Source organism: Colias croceus, chromosome 14, assembly GCF_905220415.1.
Source record: "Colias croceus chromosome 14, ilColCroc2.1".
NCBI classification, from domain to species: Eukaryota; Metazoa; Arthropoda; class Insecta; order Lepidoptera; family Pieridae; genus Colias; species Colias croceus.
Genome location: NC_059550.1, coordinates 7,053,852 through 7,075,877, shown reverse-complemented (window position 1 = coordinate 7,075,877; position 22,026 = coordinate 7,053,852). Strand labels below are relative to the sequence as shown.

Below are 22,026 nucleotides of genomic sequence, written 5' to 3'. Positions count from 1 at the left end.
TATTATTATACTAGTATTTTTAATGTAGTTTTACATCTGGCTAAGTTTTATAAGTAGATAATTATTTACTTAAAAAAATTGTTTTTTTAAAAAAAAACATCATTCATTAGAAAAAAAAAACATCTGTTTAGACACGATAAATAAAATAAACAAACCCACGTGAAAATGCTTTGTACGATCGGAAGTTGATACCGGTACTATCAATCATGCTCGTAGTAAGCTTACATTTCGGCGGTGTAAGCTTGGCCCAATTACTATATTTAGAACATTTCACTCGAATTTTACTTCTTTGTGTCCGCCTCATTATCATTTTTATATGCAAACAAAATTATATAATGCTTTTAAATAATTATACATAATATATATTTTTTTTGCATTGAAAATGGTCCATGCGAATTCCCACAAGCAAAGCTCATATACATTTCACTTCTTACATTTAAGTATTCACGTAATGATCTTGATAAGAAAGCCGAAAATTGCATCCTATTTCGTCAGAAACATATGATACTTTACCTTAAAAAAGTGGAAATAAACGTGTTGATGACTAACAATACAAAAATTTCGTTTTATCAAGCTTTACCAAGAAAACTACCATGTCAGATCATGTTATATCATTCATACTTACATTTTACACTTAGGAAGTAAGTATGTTCGCAACTGGTTTTTTAGTTTCTCAATGAATAATTTTTTTTGGAAGAGTATAATTTATTTTTCTGGCGAAATACCTAACTGCGCATTATGTGTAAAATGTAGTTCAAAACTACAAAATGGGGAAAAGGACTTTTCTTATTTCAGTTAAAGATTTTAATTATTATTAGCCATTGATTTAGGCAACAACCTACTTATATACGTACCTACGTTTATTATTGTTTAGTTCAATTAAATTATTAGTATGTAGCTAATAAATTCAGTAGTAATTCGAATGTAGAGCATACGCTCTACATTCGAAAACAACAAAAGCATACGTTTTTGTTGTTTATTTTATTGTTTCTTTATTTCATTCGCATAAGAAAATTCGTTTCTTTAACAAATTAATAAATACTACTCAATGTTTATAATGAAAGTGTTCAATTTGAACGAAATTTTAAATTATAAGTATTATAAAATATGATAGCATATAAAATATTGATAGCTACTTCTGAAATCTTGAAATTATGAATATGGATGATTGACGAAATCAAAATCACGTTTGATACAAATACATTAATAGATATCTAATGTAATAAAATACTGCTAGTGCTAGTGAGGATGATTTTGCTTAAAACAGAATCGTATGTTACATAAGGATAATGCAGTATGCCTCATTTAGTTGGAATTTAACGAAAGTAGAATTCAGATCAATATTTAATTTTAATAAATTATCTAATGAACTTATGTAACGTGATGTCATACAAACACAGAAGGAAGTAAAAAATTGGTAAAACGTTTTCTAATATCTATTTACTCAGGTTTAAGTAAATAATGCTTAATCATCACTTGTTTTATAAGATGTGGAAATATTAGGAGAAAATTTTAGCTCAAGTATAATAATTAGTAATATAAATTTATATTTCATCTGAATTAATTTGGGATACTTTAAGTAATCAAGAAAGGAAGGAAAGGAACATTAAAGCATTAAGTAGAGTGCGCACGGATGGATTTAATAGTTTCAATATGCATATTTCCATTTGCCAATAAAGTTAGTTTATTGTCATATAAAAATATATTTCCAATATATATAGTTAAATAATTAGTATATTTACTTTTTACTAATTATATTTACTTTACGTATGTAGCACCAACAAAAATGTGTAAGCTTTCTTCCTAAAGCCATTATAGGAATCGTTTTACATTTTAAAGTTTGATAATATTTCTTTATGTAATATTTATTTATCTATCTTTTTGTTAAACATTTAAACGAATAATTGTAATATATTTTTTATCGATAAAAAAAATTAAAATATAATGCTATTCGATCATAACGTTGTATATTTTAAATTACATTATTTTAAATTTCGCTTTCATAGATAGTAGACTTAATCTGGCCCATTATAAAGATAAATTTTTGGCAAAACTTAAAGCTATCGATGTCATTTGTATAATTTATTCATGGGCGTCGTATCGAAAGAGTTGGCTCTATCACTTGTATAAATATGTGGTTTCGTTACGTTATCAAATCACAAACCACCCGAACTCGGAACAGAAAACAAGCAGCTTCTGAGGTGGCTACTGGCGATTAGCTAAAAGCCATGGCGTTTGTTGTAAGTCCTTCTATGGATAATTTTTTGCAAGGATTCTTTATGACACTAACAGTCGATTGATAACAGATTGATTGATAAAAGTTAAATGACTTAAATAATTAGCGGGCATTGTTTCAATACAATTCGAATTATAAAATATAAAAAGTTTCATTTTTTTAAATAGGTACTTTTTATACGTTAAGTAATAAAGCTTGTCACAACTTAACGATATTTAAGTCAGTCTACGGATTTTATGGACACATTTTATTAGAGACTACTTATTTTTTGTAATATGGATAATCCCTAATGGAAAAATATGTTTGTTACAGGTTAAGACAGTGTTTTTCGCCGCGCTGGCATACAGCGCAAGTGCTGGTTATTTGTCCGGTCACGGCTCTGACTCCTATGTATCATCAGCTTTGAATGCCCCATCTGCGTCATACGGACCACCGTCAGCATCTTATGGACCACCAGGTCCTGGTCCTTCGGGCGCAGATCTTAGTGGCCCGGGAAGCATTGGCGGAGGTTTAGAAGAGCACCATCACTCTGTCGTCGAACATGGCCCAGCTATTAACGACCATGGTCCTTCTTTCAACGACCATGGCCCATCTATCCACGACCACGGCCCTATTGACGGTGGCTTCAGCGGTAACTCCGGTTTGAACGGCGGTGTTGTTGGTGGTCCCTTGAACGGTGGATTTGTTCCATCTAACTTTGGATCTGCAGTCGACGGTGGGGCTATTTCTGGACAAGGATTTGGTGTAGGCGGTTCTGGTTATGCTGGTTCTGGTCCCGAGGGTTCTTCGATTGGATCCGATTTCGGTGGTTCAGCTATTGGAGGTGGAGTTATTGGAGGCCCAGTTGTAGGAGGTGGCCCTGTCGGAGGACCAGTTGACATTTCTGGTCCTGCTGTAGTCAACGGTGGTGCTGTTATTGGACAAGGATTATCTGGGCCCGGTGTCGTAACTAACGTCGCTGTTGGTGCACCAAGAGTGATCGGAACAAGTGTGACTGTTGGTCGCCCTGATGCTGCTTCAACGAGGTACGAGCTCCAGTCCGTGGTTCAGAACATCGTCCGCCGTATTCCTGTTGAAGTTACCCGTCACGTCCAAGTTGCCGTCCCTCAGGCCGTACCTGTTCCAGTGCGCCAAGAAGTCAGAGTGCCAGTTCCACAACCCTACCCCGTCCACGTTGATGTTGTGAAGCACGTGCCTTACCCAGTGTACAAAACACACCACGTTGAAGTTGAAAGACCTGTTCCAGTTGAAGTTGTCAGGAAAGTGCCTTTTGAGGTCATCAGGAAAGTCCCCGTCCCCGTAGAGAGGCCCTATGAGGTCATCAAGAAGGTTCATGTGCCCGTCGAAAAGCACGTCGAAGTACCAGTTCCCGTCTGGAAGCCATACCCATTACACATCATCAAACACGTCACTCACTACAAGAAAAAGAGCTGCTGCTGGTAAAAGGAGAAATTGAGTCGTTTTCGTGCCAAATAGTCAATAGCCTGTAAATATGATAGTCACTAGTTGTACATATTTTATACATAAAAATAAAAAGAAACATTTTTACAAGAATGATTGCATTTTTCTTTTTTTATATCAAATGACTACACATCTACAATCTGAAAAGGTTATAATTTAGCGACTTAAAAAATTGAGGATTATAATGTCATGCCAGCAAGACCCGTGCTTCGGCACGCTTTGGTCCATATTTTAGCTGTTGCCTATGATGATACAATTATTAAGGGCTGTGGACATAATATTATGTAATTTTCTACTGAACTTGGAACAGATCATTATAGAGTAGGTAATAATAATCTCAGGGAATACACAAAGGTGTTAATCAAAATTAAGTATATACTAATATTGTAAAGCTGAAGACTTTGTTTTTCGGGTTAGATTTACGTGCTTATCTCAGGGTAAATGCTGGTTCAAAAATGATGTAAAATCAGAAAAAGAAATCCTGCTGCATGCCTATTGCGAATCTAATAATTAAGGGGAATTATTTAAACGAGTGACTGTAAACTAAATTTTAGGTGACCACAATGCGAACACATTAGTACAAACATTAATTTGAGTTACTTAAAATACAAAATGATATTTAATTTTTGTTTGAGTGTCGACATTATGTGCTGATTTTTTTTTTCATTATTTGGCATATGATTTTTCAATATTGAGTGGCATTTTTTATTAAATGCAGTGTTTCAAATAGAAAATCACTTTGAAAAATACTATAATGGGCAGATAGTAGGTACTATGAGTACAATTTTTTTGACAATAATATCAATTAGATATTTGCTGGAATACTATAAGCCGGTAAATTGTTTAATTATTAAAGGGTAATTAAATGAAACAATGTATTCTCCTCTAGTATTTCCAATCGCTCACTCAGTAATTTAGTATCTCACTTAAAATTTTAATATCATAAAATAAATCACAATCCTCTTTTAGTACGCTCTAAGTATCTATATTTTATTATCAACCAATATTCGTCGCTAGTATTGTTGTTTTGTCACTTACTCAAATTCATACCGCTCAAGTTTTTTAAACAGTATCTCACCATCAGTCGCTCAGTTTTTTTTGTCGCTCATAATGAGAGGTACCTATTAGGAGCACGTGAACCAATTAATTTTAAGTCACCACCGCCCTTATATGCACTAGCGACACTGGTGAATTTAAACAAACATATATTCAGCTTCAACATAACCTAAACCATACTTATTTAGTTTTACTAATTATTTCAGTTATTAGGCTTATCAATAAACGTTGTTTTACTTTAAAATAATTTGAAGCTAATGATCGTTTCCAAAATGCCGTATAGGGTGGGCCGTAGAGTTACAAGAACTAGGGTTGTACAATGTAAATTATCTTTATATTTTATTATCTATGTATATTTAAACAAAGTCCACCGTCGCACCTAAACTCAAAAACTACTATTGATTCTTATTTTCATTTTACACCAATGGATAGCGTCAAGCGTGTATAATAGCTCGAAGATTTTATTGCGGCAAATAGTGTGCGGCAAATGGTTTCTCGTAAATTCTTTTAGAAATCAAAATATCTTATGGACATTGACAAAAATATGCACAGAAGTAAATTTGCTAATTTTTATATGAAGGGAAATAAGTTTAAATTTTATAGTCAAGAGTCAAGACTTATATGACACAAAATAAGTAAAAAAAAAAAATATGACCTTTACTATATTTTTAACTAGCTTCCCGCCAAGGCTTCGCCCGCTTTATCTAAAACCTAATAAGTTATATGTATTAACTAAACCTTCCTCTTGTATCACCCTATCTATTGAAAAAAACCGCATCAAAATCCGATGCGTAGTTTTGAAGATTTAAGCATACAAAGGGACATAGGGACAGAGAAAGCAACCTTGTTTTATACTATGTAGTGATTATAATATATATACCAAATATATACTAATATATAATTAATTCACATTATTTTTAACAGTAATTTCTTAAATCACGCCATCTATTAGAAGTTTCTGGAACCAGAATTGAAACTTATCGACATGAGAACATTCAAGATTTAACTATATAATATTATAGAGTAAAAGTATAGCGATGAGAGCTATATATATGAGCGAGTACCGATTGAAATATAATATTCTCCATGATCAGCAGATGGCGTTAATATTCGATACAGTGAGGTCAATAGGTACGTATATATACACCATGATCATGCGTTGTATAACTTTTCAAGTGGGTCAAGATATAACTGAATGACCAAAAGTAATTTTAGTTACTAGCTTCCGCCCGCGACTCCGTCCGCGCGGATGTCGGTCTTCGCGTGGATGGTTATTTCTCCATTTTGAGTACCTCTGTCAATAACATCTTATAAATATCTATTGGACCTAATTCCCAAATACGGCTAGGCCTATAATAATACGCAACGTGTGTTCGCGGTTCTACGGAACAACATCTATGGATAAAACTGAAAAATTAAGATTAATTTTTTTCTACGTATTTTTCCAGGATAATAAGGTATAATTATTATACCAAGTTTCATCGAAATCGAACCGCTAGTTTTCACGTGATGCCTTCACATACAGACAGACAGACAAAAATTTTTTTAATCACATATTTGGGTTTGGTATCGATCCAGTAACACCCCCTGCTATTTATTTTTTCAATATTTTCAATGTACAGAATTGACCCTTCTACAGATTTATTATATATTATATAGATAGATTAGTAACAAGTTAGATTATTTATACGAGATTTTATCTATATTTAGTGCAATATAAATGGGCCTAATAATTGAGTATTTTTAAACAGGCAACGCCTCTACATTATTTTAATGACGTAAGATTTAGGTACTTACATACACGTTTTTTGTAAGTAAGTAGTTATAGTTGTTACATCTTATTATATTTAATTATTTATTTTGCAACATAAATGTTTAATTAATGGAATTAAAAAATTATAAACCTTTTCGAGAAGGTAAAAGTTTTTATTTAAAGAATGAAATCTACAATGTTTTATATATTTATGCGGGCAAGTACTACTATAATACTATGTTCTACTACTATACCAACATACAATAATATAATATTATGAATACATAAATCTTTAAAGATATTAAATCATGTCATCGTTCTAAAGCGGCATATCTCTTATGATCATATCAAGAATCAAGATAACGAGATAAAGAATCTCGACAGAATTAATTTATACCTCATCCAAACGGCTATTATAGACCATTCTATGACTAGAACGCTAAATATATTATGACATTTATGCATCTTTAATGCAGTTACAATGTAAATAAGTCTCAGACGATACGATAGGTGTATTAGAGGATATAAGCTTCTTGCGATAGATCAATTCGATTGTTGATAATATATATATAGTCTATACTCATTTAAAATTCTAGCATTAGGCATCACTTTTCATTTAAGAAAACTGTATTTTATTATTATTGTTGTATATTATAGGATTTAGGAGCTCAATAAATAAAGGAATAATGTAGAAATTATTGTCTTACTAGCTAACCGCCCGCGGCTTCGCCCGCTTTGTCTAAAACCTAATAAATTATATACTAAAACCTTCCTCTTGAATCACTCTATCTATTAAAAAAAAAACGCATCAAAATCCGTTGCGTGGTTTTAAAGATTTAAGCATACAAAGGGACATAAGGAAATAGGGACAGAGAAAGCGACTTTGTTTTATACCACATTTTGTACCATGATTTATCTGTTAGGTACCTACTTTCGGATAGATTAGGTATTTCTTAAGTATTGCTTAGAGTTTTGACCTTTTGAATAAAAAATAAAACTCATAAAAATCTAGCAATATATCTAATATTTTGAAATTGATTAAATATTTAAGTGCTTTTCTCATACCGTCTATAAATATATCTTGCTATAATAATATGTTGTAATGTATAGGTACCTATTTCATTCCTTATTGATTCATTGCCTAAATACCTAACAACAGATAGATTAGTACATACTTTCAAATACAGTGTAGGTAAGTACTTGATCTTTCGTATTTCAACATTTCCTTAATAGTTATTACTATCTTACCTAAATTTTCTATTAAGAAACAATTAATAACATTAAGGCGATGATTATAATTTGCATGTATTTGAATAAAATGTGACAATATTGACCTGAAATTGGATCTTGTGGCAATTTCGGCAGTTTTATTCTCCAAGTTTATATTATGTTACACCATATTTTTTTTCACTTAACCTACTTCCTCTATATAGTACGAAAGCATATTAATATCTTGTCGACAACCCACAGTTTTGAATTGCATAATTATTAAAATACTTAGTTAGTTTAGTAAGATTTGGTTCAAATCGTAATCTATGTAAATTTTAATTTTATAAATAGATTTCATTTATGATTAGCAATTTTCCAATATGCATAAATGTATATAAATAGGTGAATTTGATATATCACATTAGACGCTCGATCGTTTTGGTTGAGGCCTCTTCACTATACAACCCACAATGTTGTACCAAGTAAGTATTACAAAGTATCCAAAGAATTCAACATGCATACAGAATAGACCGAATTAAATTATTTGATGTTTTTTAGGTGGCTATCGTCTCTGCTTTCATAGCACTAATAGGAATTCAAGCAAAAGAATTAGCTCCGGGACCTCAATCATTTAAAAATACTAATTCTTCCACGGCAGGAGCAGCTCAAAATCAACAAAAGAGATTTGCAACTAGGGACATAATTGTTTATTTAACTCCCAGTCAGATCAAAGATCTTCAAGCTGGAAAGGCAGAACTTCGATCACACGCTTCAGGAGAAATAACAATAAACAAATTGCAAAAGGCACAACAATTGCCATTTGAAAATCCTCAGTCAAGATTTAATCCTCAGAGTGAAAATTTGGGGGCTCCACTCGTTCAAGAAGAGCAGTTAGTTCTCAAGCAACAGGAACTACAAGAGCTACAACAACAACAGGAACAACAAGAACAACAAGAGCAACAGGAGCAACAAGCAAGATATTTTAACTTACCCAGTGGCCTATCCATTCAGAATGTTGAAGCACCACCTTCATTATTGTTATTTACCCCAGAGAGTCAACAACCAGAACAACCCAAATTGGTACCTAACAATCCAAGTCAAGAGAGTAATGATAATGGATGGATTCCAATTAACCCTACCACGGAGAAAAATTTAGAACAGGCTTTACGAGAGCAGGCCGCACAAGAGCAGTCTGTACAGGAGCAATCTTTACAAGAACAAATTAAAAAACAATGGCAGAAGAGTTTAAGAAACAGCTTTGAACAACAAAAACTCGCTACCGGTGGTCTTAACAGCCAGCAAGAAAACCGCAATCAAGAAGGAGAACAACAACCTTTGATCAATTACAATCCTCTTATATATGCCTTAGCCCACGAGAATGCATTACGAGCGCATAACAACCAGGTAGAAAAGCAAAGAGCTTTGGCCCAAGTTGAGGCTATTGCTAATTCGCCCCCAGTAATCATCCACAAGGAGGTTAAAATTACTAAACACCAGCCCGTTCCAGTCGTGAAACGCGTAAATGTGCCCGTACCAACGCCAGTTTTACTTCCCGTTATTCATCCTTATGAGGTCAAGGTGCCCCAACCTTATCCCGTGCCAGCTGAAACAGCTACAGACCTACCCGTGCCACCGGTGTCGGAAAAACCCGAAGCAGAAAGAGCAGTGCCTTATGAACTGAGAAATCATATTCCTGGCAAAAATATTTACATAAACGTCGATAGTCCAGCTTACCTACAACTGTGGAAAAACTAAAATAATCTTATTGACTATTGTTAATTAGTTCATATTATGTTTTAGTTTTATGAAATCTTTGAGGCTCGACCAAATAAATATTATTAGATAAAATTGAAATAATCATTTTTTTTTTGGGGCTTAGTGCAACGTATAATTCGATTAATAAAAAGTCTTAACATGTCTTAATGTGCTCCATAAGACATTTCTTTAAAAAGAAATTTTGAAATAATACATAATTCTACTGAATGGAAACATTCCATCAATTTTGAAAAGAAAGAAAACTGCATTCATAGATTCCAAAAATTTGCTTCAATTACACCATTGTATCATTTGTTATGGTCAATTAATTAAAAGGCAGAAATCTCTCTAAGAAACTTGATAAATCAAATGTGGGAGAACCATCAAAACCAAATCTACACAGGGTCACACAGGGTGTAATTTTAAGAAATATTAACCTGTTTTGTTCCAGAGGGTGACCAGCGTATTTACGGAATCCTTTGAATGTAGTTCACTTTTTGAATGAAAGTCATGTTTTTTGAAAATAGTGTACTGATTTATTTTACTATTTTTTAAATTTTAACAGTATTTAGAATACTCTCTAATATCCACCCTGTTTAAATTCATCGGGAAATAGCAACGTAATAATTAAAATGCCTATCATATTTTTTAAAACATCAGGATATATATATTAGTTCAGGATACATCGCCCATTTTTGCAAGTGACTACCTACAGCTATCAAGCTGATTTTCCGTTTGTAGCTTTATTTTGGTGAGACACCGAATAATTTCGTGTACGAAACTCTCGATTGTGGTAGCTAACAGAGATAACAAGGATAAAAATTTTTGATTTGATGGTTCTCAAATATTTATTACGCAATTTGTAGGACAATATGTCTGTTGAATTATATAAACATTAACTAAGTGAAAACAAAAAAATCAGCTTGTTAGTAATCATTTATGATGACCTCGTTATCGATACACTTTGGAAAGGGGGACTCTTTGAACAAACCATAGATTTTGTAGGACAAATATTGTTTCGAATAATTTAGGTAATTATCTTGAGATTGAACAAAAAAAAAGTAGTTAGTAATAAATATTTGAGAACCATCAAATCAAAAATTTTTATCCTTGTTATCTCTGTTAGCTACCACAATCGAGACTTTCGTACACGAAATTATTGGAAGTCTCATCAAAATAAAGCTGCAAACGGAAAATTAGCTTGATAGTAGTCACTTGCAAAAATGGGCGATGTATCCTGAACTATATGTACTTATTTACAAAAACGTTTTAATTTCAAAAAGCAAGCTCCATCTGAAACCATGCCAAAGATATCCTATAGGTACCTTTAAGTACCTACCTACTGGTATTCTAAAATACTATATTGTAAATTGGAATAAATAATTTTTTACACAAACTACACAATGTTGTTCACCCCGGCTGCGCTCGGATATATTTGAAATTTTAAATAGTTATAATCCTAATAAAGAAATACTTCCAAAGACTAGGCTGAACGTGAATTTTACAAGCGTCACTTATCGTCCAACTTTGTGCTTTTGGACAGAGCGGATATAAGTTATAACACTCGGTGTATTGTTAAATGGCTAGCGCGTTCATTGAATGATGACAGAATTTACTTTTGCAAACGTCAGCAAGAAGACGGTTGCGAGCCGACAGAGCCCCGTTACGTGGAGCTCCTATTTCTGTGAAGTTAAAAAGAAAACAACGAACCTAACTTAACCCACCCCTTTATCCAAACCAACGACTGTGCTAAATGACGTTCAGTCTAGACGTTGAACGTTACATTACCTAAACAACTTTACGAGTTGTCCTTTAGTCATTCAATTAAATGTTATCATTCAAATATTCAGCGCTAGTCTTTCTATGCTTAAACCAGAACCAGATGACTGCGACATTCACATTAATCAAACTTCATGTTATTGTAGATTTACACTATTACAGAGCATGTATACGAATAAGCAGCGATTTCAACTTCGTGACATTATTTTGGAAGGGCATTCTAATATAGGGATAAATCCTGAAAAATAAATAGTTAATTTGATGTCCTCAAAATGTATATAATAATAATAATTCTTCCTAATGTCAATTAGGTGGAAAACTATAGGTACTTCTCAAGTTAACTGAGGCTATTTGCAACGCACATGGGTAACTGTTGAGTGATTTAAAATCAATTAAAGAAAATTTGATGGAGGGTACACTATAATTGACAATATGACAATATTTTAATAATTCTGATGGTTTCGTCCTCTATATCCCCAAGCCTCATTGCATTTTTTATATAATATTTCAGGACATTTTTCACACACGGTACGATCTGATCCCATACTGAGCTTTTGCTTGTGTTTCGGAAACCACATGGCATTTATTCACTCTGTGATTACCGCTGTAGATACAAATTAAACATTTTAATTGCTAGGTATGGTTTTCTCACTTTGGTTTTGTGAATCCAACTTGAATAATATGTGTAGAATCTTAATCTTATAAAAAAACCGCCTTTTGACACTTCAAAAAACAAAACACAATTGAATGATTCGTGTTCATATTGAGTACTTACCTAATTTCAATATCGTTTATTTTGTACAATGTACATCCTTCTGTTTTAGATTATCCCTGCAAAGCCTTCGTCCATAAATGAGATAAGTGCTTACAAACAAATAAGCAATTATTAAAGTATAATTGATAATAAAGCAAAGAAGGAATCTTATATAGAAATATTTGGTTTTATCGAAATATGCCTCTCTGAGCTCTGAAACGTTCCATTATTAAGTATGAAATTAGTTAAAAAGTATCTGAGATATTTTATAGGTCATAAAGCAAAAGCTTACTAATTTTAAATGTGAAAGTTTTTGTGTTTGCATGTTTACTATTAAATCATGCAAAAAGAGCTAAACTTTGAATACATTATCGTTTAATTTGTGAATTACCATATTACAAATATATGCTTTTAGGTTAAAAAGTCTACCTGGATTCTACCTCTCTAACCTTATGATATGTAACTATGTCAGTTTTTGTGTAATTATCCCCGAAATAGTTTATAACTTATAGAGATAAATAAATAGAATTGATTTTTCAAAGAATAAAATATTTATTTGGTTTAGCCTCAGTGGCATAAAATTAATTAAAACTAATAAAAGTAATTAACATTAGCCATTAAGATTATCTCAGTGTTTCCACACCTGTAGATACTGTGGACTGTCTACATTAATGTAGACATTTTTTCCATTAGTGTGTTTTCTGGAATCATAATTCAACATTTTTCCCCCTTCGTTTCTTCCTGCTTCAGGCACGGGAAGGCGCTTTATAATTTCAACTGGTGAAGGAATACCCTGTCGGACCCTCAATTCATAGGGCTCAAGTTCAGGTGTTTCTTGGACTTCTTCAGATTGGACCGGTTCATTTTCCTGATTCGCGTCAGGACTTTGGTTGTTATTGTTTTCCTCCTCTTGTTCCAATGCTGGAGATTCATCAGCAGAAGCATCGTCATTTGCTACGGCTTCCTGGTTTTCCCTCTCGTTATTTTGCTGGCGGAAAGCATTTCCGTACACTAAGGCCGGTATGAAGCGATTATAATTAGGAATGTATTCTTGTTGTCTGGCTTCTGGAATTCCATTTTCGCGCTGGTTAGATAAACCGCCGTTTTGCCGTTGTGCATTAATTTGAGACTGTTGTTCTGAGTTACCTTCTGTTTGCTGATTCCTTGGATTCCATGCATTGTTATTGTTTTCCTGATTTTGACCACCGCGAAGCAATTGGGGCAATTCTTGTCTCAGATTTCTTTGATTAAAAAGGTACAATTGTGGCGCATTGAAGTATCTTTCAGCTTCTTGTTGCTGTTCTGGTTCTTCTACTTGGGGTTCCTGAACTGGAGGAGTCCTCAAGATATTTTGGTTTCCACGGCGAGAGTTAAATGATTGAGAATTTCGTTGAGAATTTTGTTGAGAATTTTGTTGAGTTCTTTGAGCATTTTGCAATTGATTTAGAGTTATTTCACCTGAGGATTGTGATTGGAGTTCCATCTGGCCTGCTTGAAGCTCTTGAATTTGATCGGGCGTTAAGTAAACAACGATATCCCTCGCAGCAAATCTCTTTTGTTGATTTTGTGCTCCTCCAGCCAATGATGAATTAAGCTTTTTGAAGGATTGAGGGCCTCGATCTAATTGTCTGGCTTGAATAGCGAATGCTGCTATGATAACAGAAAATATGGTCACCTGGAAAGTAAAAAATATATATTTATTCGATTTATAATTATTTAATAATTTATATCTACTCAATTTTTTTATTAACTTATTTAACTTACTTGGTATATCATGGTGGATAATATAGAGGAGATATCTCAACGGCAACTGTCGAGCGTCTAATTTTGAATATAAAATTCAGCTTTATATATGAATTTTGTTATAGTAGAAAATAGCTTATCTAAAAATAAATCGATTTTTTTATACCGAAATTTACATACATGGTTTTTTTGAATCAAAACACGCATATTTAAATGGATTCAAGATAATTAAGCAATTCAAATGTAAAATAAAATTTTAAAAATAGACTTAGGCTTTCTTGCATTCGATTTAGGTTACGTAAAATAGAACAGCTGGAAGGACTTTATGTTAAAATATTTGAAGTATTAATGTTAGTTTTATTTATTTTTTAATACTGTAAAACATTAGTGTATAGTGTACTGTACCTACTCGTACCTATATCATAAATAAGGACGTCATATTAATAATTAATCCTAAACCTTATAAAATTTTAACTTGAGTAGAAAATAGAAATATTAATCAAGACGGGACGGGAAATTATTGTACCTATCACATATTTTTATTAATTATTATCCTACTAGCGGTCCGCCCCGGCTTCGCCCGTGGTACCTACATGTTTAAACTATCCTATCTCTCAAGTTGGATCGAACTGCACATGGTGTGCGAATTTTATTATAATCGGTTAAGTGGTTTAGGAGTCCATTGAGGACAAACATTGTGACACGAGATTTATATACAGGGTGTAATCGTTAAGTGTGCACAAGCGATTATTCCGTAACTATTGCAAATACCAAAAAAATTTAAACTGATATCGAAAGTACTTAACCTAATGAGTAAAATGGCCATAATAAATTTAAAAAAATAAAACGAGAAATATCCAAAAATGTTACATTAAACGCTCCCATACATTTTATTTCCCATACATTTTGTACTTATAGCAGATTTTCGAAGTGATGTCCTCATTATGCAATACAATGAGGAGCTCTATTTACAGTTTCTAAATGAACTTCCCTTCAAATTTGCGAAGTAATTAAAGCAGAAAACTAAAAAAAGAAAGAAAAAGCTAAAATCTTTCATATTAAATGTACTAGGTTGATCCAAAAGTAATGATAATTGGTTATTTCCTGTGCACATATAAATATAAAATAAATGTTTTTTGCTTGCTCATGTATTCACTAAGTAATCACAAAAAAAACATATCAACAGGCCACGTTTCCAATTATTTACATTAATTTGAATGTGAACCGTGCGTGCCAGAATGTTTCCCGACGAAAAGAAGAAACAACGATTCGACATGTAGAGGGTAAATTTCTAAATTTTTAATGATATCAGGATAATTTTTTGTCACGTTTTGTAATCATGGACGTTACCCGAGTTCACCATGTTTATGCTGAAACCAAAAAACAATCAATGTCCTGGATGCGAGCTTCCAAAGTGACGATGAAGAAATTCAAAGTGAAAATCAGTAGGTTAGATTAAAGCGGTAGTTTTTTGGGACGCTGAAGGAATAATTATGGTGGAATATTTTAAAAAGGTAGCCACTTTATTGGGCTCTCACTAAAAGACCAAATTAAAAGATTGCGGTAGGTTAGTAAGGAAAAGAGACATGGCAAACTGCGGACCTGAACGCTGTTTCACCAAGACAACGCACCAGATCACAAAGCGTCAGTTGCGATGGCTGCCATTCAAAAATCGGCATTCCAAATGCTTGAACACCTACCCTATTTTTTAGATCTAGCTCCTATTTACTTTTATCTCTTTCCTCGGCACAAGAAACACTTTCTTAGCAATAAATTATTTTAAGATGACAGCGAAGTGATGGCCGCGTGGAGGGGTTTTCGTGGATGAAGTCAAAGTTTTTTTTTTAAGTTTAGGAAAAAAATATTGAAGTATATTTTCTAGTTAGAAGAATATCTAGAGAACTACATAATTATTATAACTGTAATGACCTTGTTTAATATTGATTATCATTACTTTTGGATCAACCCATGTACATGGGATATTTCATATTCGTATCTCATACTAAATGTATGGGAGGGTTTCAAGTTAATTTTTAAGATATTTCTCGTTTTATTTTTAAAAATTTATTATGGCCATTTTACTCATTAGGTTAAATACTTTCGATATCAGTTTAAAGTTTTTTGATATCTGTAATAGTTACGGAATAATCGCCTGTGCACACTTAACGATTACACCCTGTATGGGACACAAGGATCGCGCACCAAGGGCTCCGAAAAAAAAAATTAATGCTTTTAGCAATTTTCCTTTATCTGACGATAAGGCGTTGTTTTTTACCAAATTTCACTCTGTGTTAACGGGGTACCCTGTAGGTTTTGATTCCCTTGCGAATGTCGAAATTTGCAGCGTAATCAGCTGCTTCTTTTGATTGCGATGGCTTATAAATTTGATTTCACAGCTTCAAGGGTCCGTAGATTTGAGTATTCAATATAAATAATTTCAGCTTGATACCTACCTCCACGCGTCCTTGAGAAAAAGGATTTTCACAGACAGATAGACGAACAACAATGGGATTCTATAACGATTCCGTTTTTTCCTTTTGAGGTTCAGAACCTACAAAAGGCCTACAAAGGATTAATTAATGATAAATGAATTAATACCATTACTTATGGAATAAAAATATTATTTTTGTGTAATTAAAGAGCTTCTTGTCTTTATTTAAATTCTGAAATTAACTACTTAGTTGCATTGTTGAAAGATTTTTTCTCTTATGATTTTGTCTTCATATGTTATTTATTTTATTTTATTCTTTCGCATTAAAGAAAAGTTATTTCAAAAATATTGGTTGGTTCATTTTAATTTATGTAAGTATGCTATTAATAAATATTTCTGCTATTTTTAGGCACAAACTTGAAACTTCTCTGAGATTTTCTCCATCACGTGAGAATAATATTTAAATCTGCCTAGATTTCGTTATTAATTAACTTACTGGACTGTTGAAGTAGTAGGTCAGTCGTACTCCTACTCTTTGATTCCATTGAATAAGCTTTTGTATAATCAGTTAAAGTTTCTTTGAGATATTTGGTACAAATTACACATTTACTTTTCGAGTTTTTGTATCTCATTCCCTAGGACATATGATTTATTAACTATATGAAGTAGTATATAATTTTAAAGCAATCATTTACATAGATAAGGGTGTATAATCATTAGTCATACAGGGCTAATGATCTAGTGATGTGTGCTTTTATTTTGTGATTTGTCTAAGATTCTTTCAATCATATATATATAGATATACTAGCGGTCCGCCCCGGCTTCGCCCGTGGTACATGTTTACGTTTTCTCTACATAAGAACCATCCTCGTACTTCAAGGAATATAATAAAAAAAGAATTATCGAAATCGGTTCAGCCGTTCTCGAGTTATGCGCTTACCAACACATTTTACGATTCATTTTTATATATAAGAAGATATGTATATCAATAGGAGCTTTTTAGGCTTGCTGGAAATAAGAGTCATATGACATTGAAGAATTTTAAATGGGAAGTCTCTCGCCATAGCCACGCCCGCTGTAGTTATCGAAATGTCCGCGTCGTGTTAATAAAAAAACGGCGTTTAAAATCCGTTAAAAAGTCTTTAATTACTAAATACTCGTGTACTATCAGACACCAGACAATACTCACATGTAAATTGTTGGTAAGGGCGGTAGCTATAGTATCTCAGAAACTTTCGCTGTATCTTTTTGCTACTAATTAGTTTGCCAAATTATTTACATATAATATATAGTTTTATTTATATCTCCGCTATAATTAGGATAAACATGAACCTTTGGATTTTCATTAATTTAATCGAAGGAACATATTTTATTTACCGAATACAAAACTAATCCATAAAGCTTTTTTTTCATATGTTATTATAATATTATATTTCATTAGCTAAGCTATTGCTTGGCTACATATGGAACAAGTCTCTTTACAAGTGTTTTTTAACAGTCATTATTATTTTTAATTCTCAGCGATGCGAAATGTTAGGTTATGTACTCCTTGAGAATCCTTTCTACTGAGCCTAAGCGACAGGAAGCTCTGAACATATCCAAAAGTTGTGAAACTAGATACTTCTCTTTTAAATTCCATACGGTATATTTGAAGAGAATTTAAATTCATACCTATTATTAGGAATGAGACCAGTTATGTGACTTTCATTTTTATCCCATGCTGGTTTCAATATTTGGTTCTACTAAATTCGGCTCAAAATCATGCCTAGTATATTTTAGAAGAGTTGAACTGAAAAGATCATTTTATTTACATACCTACCTTCTTATGTAAACGTCACAAGTGGTATTCAGGTCATTTTAACTAAAAGACATAATATTTCGTAAATTCCCATTGTCTTCTACGAGTTGATGATGTTTCATTTTGTAAGTTGACAACAATATTTTAGATTATTTTATGATCATTGATATGAATATGAGATGTAGTCAGATTTTTGTTTTAGGTGTTAAAGAAGAAAAATCAACTAAAATTACATGTAAACAAACTTACTTGTACTAACAAACGTACTGTACTTAGATGATAAAAACGTTGTATTTTAGATATAGATAGAGTATAAGATTCCGATATAAAGCTACCGTCAACTACGAGCTAAATAGTTGTTTTATTAAGTAAAAGTATTTATTATAATATGTCCATAAAATCTTTTAGTTAATACCTACTATCAACCCAGATTTAATTGATAAGGATGCCGAAAGGTGCCGAAGGAAGATTTATTAACATTAATGATTTATAATATATCGGATGTTAAATGTACGTTAACTAAGTACTGGTTCGAACTTTATGATTTTAGATAACGATGTCGGGTACAATTTGAGAAAGAAATGGTGTAAATATTTTTAACTGCAACTTAGGGAAAAGAAAAATTGTAATTAAATATATTGAAATAAAAACCGCTATATTCTACTAAAGCTCTCACGGTTATCGGAGTTATTATTTTTGCTCAATTTTACTTTGTGGAATAGGTATAAAAAATAGCTTGTAATTTCTAATTATTTATTTGGTTGAGCCTCAATTTTGGCATAAAACTTATACCTCTAAAATTAATTAACAGTAGATTATTCTTATCAGTCATATTATTTGTGTTTCCACAATTGGAGATAGGCAGGACTGTCTACATTAATGTAAACATTTTTGCCGTGATGTCTCAATTCAAAAGGCACCCTTTGGACTTCGGCTCCCTCAGCATTTCTTTCAGCAGTGCTCTCGGCAGTACTCTCACCATTTCTCTCGGCATTTTCCTCGGCATTTCTCTCGGCATTTCTTTCTGCACTTCTCACGGCATCTTTCTCGGCATTTCTCTCTGCATTTCTATCGCTATTTCTTTGCACATTTCTTTCTGTATTTTCCTGAACATTTCTCTCTGCATTCCTCTCTTGTGTGGGCACGCGTGCGTTTGCTTCCGCTGGTACAGGATAAGGCTGGGGTACCCTCACCTCATATGGATGAAGAATAGGAACTAACACTGGTGTTGGGACGGGAACCTTAACATGTTTCACAACAGGCACATGCTTGTGTTGCGTAATGTGTACCTCCTTCTGGATTATAACTGGCGATAAATTACCAAGAGCATTCTCTTGTTCCGACGATTGTTGGTTTTCTGTCGCGTTGTTTTGTTCGCGTAGCAAATTGCCGCGAACTAAGGCATTCAACAAGGAATTATAATTAGCGACCTCTTGTTGTTGTTGTTGTGCTTCTTGATTGCTACTCTCAGGCTGATTCCTTTGAACATTTGAGACTGGCTTTCCTTGTTTATAATTATTGTTTTCAAAAGTATTCTGAAAATACTTTTTAATTTGTTCTTGTAAATACTGTTCTTCTGAGTTTTCTTGATTTACCGGATTCCTTGGGCTCAATTCATTTTTATTACTTTGCTGAGTTTTTTTGTTGGATTGAATTTCTGGTTTCTGATTGTCTGGACTGAACAACAATAATTGTGGTGTTAGTCCACCGCGATTCAATGGTAGCCTGTTTGGTGCATTCACGTATCCTTCACCTTGTTGCTCCTGTTCAATGTCAACTAACTGCGATTTATGCACAAGCGGAGCCTTCAAAATATTAAGGTTTTCACGGTGAGAATTAAACCTCGATTGGGAATTTTGTTGTTGCAGTTTTCGTACATTTGGTCGTCGACTTATAGATGTTTCACCTGAGGAAAGCGACTGAAGTTCCATCTTGCCAGCTTGAAATTCTTTAATTTGATCTGCAGTTAAATAGACTATTATACCCTTACTGGCAAATCTTTTCTGTTGATTTTGTGCTGCTCCTGCCGACGAATCATTAGTATCCGTAAAGGTTTGGGGTCCTCGGTCCAATTGCTTTGCTTGAATAGCAACTGATGTTAAAATAATAGAGATAAGAGTAACCTGTAAAAAAAGAAAACGATATTAAAGATGATGTTTGAAGGAAGAATTTTTTTTTATTATTATTTTTATTTAACTGACCTGAGTTAACATTTTGGATAGTTAAGAGATGAGGTCTCAACGGAAACGATCGAGCGTCTAATTTGAAGTTTAAAAATCACCTTTTTATATACATTTATGCGTAGTGGAAAATAGCTAATCTATAATTAAAGCGATTTTTTATATCATAATTTACATACCTACGTTTCTTTAAGAAGATATCTTCCTAAGGTTTTAAAAATAAATGTAATAAATTCATAATAATTATGCAACTCAGACACTGGCTAATATACTATTGATGTAGGTTAGTAAGTTAATCTAGTAAAGTTTAAGTAGATGCGACAATATGTTCCTATTTTTTATTGTTGTTATGTATTGATTTATATTATTTGTCCATTCTATGTATAGATCATAGATGGAATATAATAATAATCAAGCAATTTATGTACTTACACTTTTTTTAATCATGTGTTTTAATCACGTAAAAACCACTGGTCAGAATGGTGATTTTTTATGGTGATAATATCAATGTTAGGTTCAACTAATAGGCTACCTACATTTTTTTTAAACAATAATAATTTACACATGTAAATGGGAGATAAAACCATAAATTCGGGACGATATAATTAAACTGGACGTCCTTGAAAATTAAAACTCTAATTTAGGACAAAATTATTCTGATACTTAAAACCATCATTAGGTATTACCTAATTGGGACCAAACATATAAATTTAAATTTTCAAAATGCTGTTGAAATTGGTAGCATGTATACGCAATACCTCTTTTCAAAATATTTGCTCTACTCCAAAAATAACCATGTATTTTTTGATCTAAACATCCAAATGCAGATTCCGAAAAACGACAGTGAGCTTGGAAATTAATATCGAATCTATCGAAAAATAATTAATTTCATTGTATAGGTACTCTACAATCTTCATTAATCTGTACATAATATAATAAAATCGTAAGAAAGCCTAATAAATTGATTTTTTTAAAGAATGCGTAGGGCGTGATCTTCAGTAGATACCGAAACCAAAAATATAGTTCTTAGAATTTTTGTCTGTTTGTATGTAGGTCTGGGCTAAACTCAAAAATTGCTGTATGGATTTACTTTAAATTTGGTACAGAGATAGCTGGAGACCTCAGGAAGGACACACGATAGGTTTTATCCCGGAAATCTCACGGCAATGGGAACTACGTGGGTTTTTCTTTGACTACGCGGGCGAAGCCGCTGGCGGAAAGCTAGTTAGTTAATTATATGAATGAGACAAAGTAGCTCACGTAGTGTAAACACTAAACATATGGAACGGTGACGCATTACCATAATCTATTAAGTGGAGTGAAGTTAGGTGTTATGTAGCTTTTTGAAGAGATAAAGCTATTTTTATATTATTTTTATTTACTTTCATAGTTTTTGCTATGAGTAGGTTATAAACGAATATAATAAAACTCAACATAACCCATTTTATTACCTCATATAATTTAAAAGCTATGTTATTATTTCGTAAAGAAAGCTGCAGTGCAGACAATCAATAAATTGTTTATCTTATACCTCTATACTAGCCAAGTGGACGCTATTCTGCCATTCATTCTGCTTTTCCGGACATCCTCGTATTTCAAGGAATATTAAAAAAAAATAAAAATAAAATAGCGAAATCGGTTCAGCTGCTGAGCCATTGTTATATTATGGATAAAGTATGCAGAGTCAAGCTTTTAAAATATAGCGGTAAGAATTGGAAAAGTAAAGAATGATTTGCGAATATTTTCCGTTAAATAAAAACAAAACTAAGTAACTAGGTACCTAGGTAATTCAATTTGATGGAAAAACAGAAGAACTTTTCGATGTTTATCTAATAAACTAAAATATTACTTGCTAACTTCACATTATCCAT

General features: G+C 32.7%; 3 protein-coding genes across 3 annotated transcripts; 2 read left to right on the top strand and 1 right to left on the bottom strand.

Moving 5' to 3' along the window:
• The first annotated feature begins 2,168 nt into the window (after positions 1-2,168).
• On the top strand, positions 2,169-3,727 carry LOC123697367 (glycine-rich cell wall structural protein 1-like). The gene is made up of 2 exons (XM_045643858.1): positions 2,169-2,240; positions 2,549-3,727. The coding sequence occupies exons 1-2, from the start codon at positions 2,229-2,231 to the stop codon at positions 3,677-3,679; spliced, it is 1,143 nt and encodes a 380-aa protein (XP_045499814.1). The 5' UTR covers positions 2,169-2,228; the 3' UTR covers positions 3,680-3,727.
• A 4,435-nt stretch (positions 3,728-8,162) lies between these two features.
• Positions 8,163-9,528, top strand: LOC123697389 (putative uncharacterized protein DDB_G0271606). The gene is made up of 2 exons (XM_045643885.1): positions 8,163-8,197; positions 8,274-9,528. Exons 1-2 carry the CDS (start codon positions 8,186-8,188, stop codon positions 9,468-9,470), a joined length of 1,209 nt encoding a protein of 402 aa, XP_045499841.1. The 5' UTR covers positions 8,163-8,185; the 3' UTR covers positions 9,471-9,528.
• Positions 9,529-18,714: 9,186 nt separating this feature from the next.
• On the bottom strand, positions 18,715-20,217 carry LOC123697434 (transcriptional regulator DEF1-like). Its single transcript, XM_045643952.1, has 2 exons — positions 20,177-20,217; positions 18,715-20,098 (listed from the first exon to the last, which is right to left on the bottom strand). The coding sequence occupies exons 1-2, from the start codon at positions 20,186-20,188 to the stop codon at positions 18,809-18,811; spliced, it is 1,302 nt and encodes a 433-aa protein (XP_045499908.1). The 5' UTR covers positions 20,189-20,217; the 3' UTR covers positions 18,715-18,808.
• Positions 20,218-22,026: the final 1,809 nt, after the last annotated feature.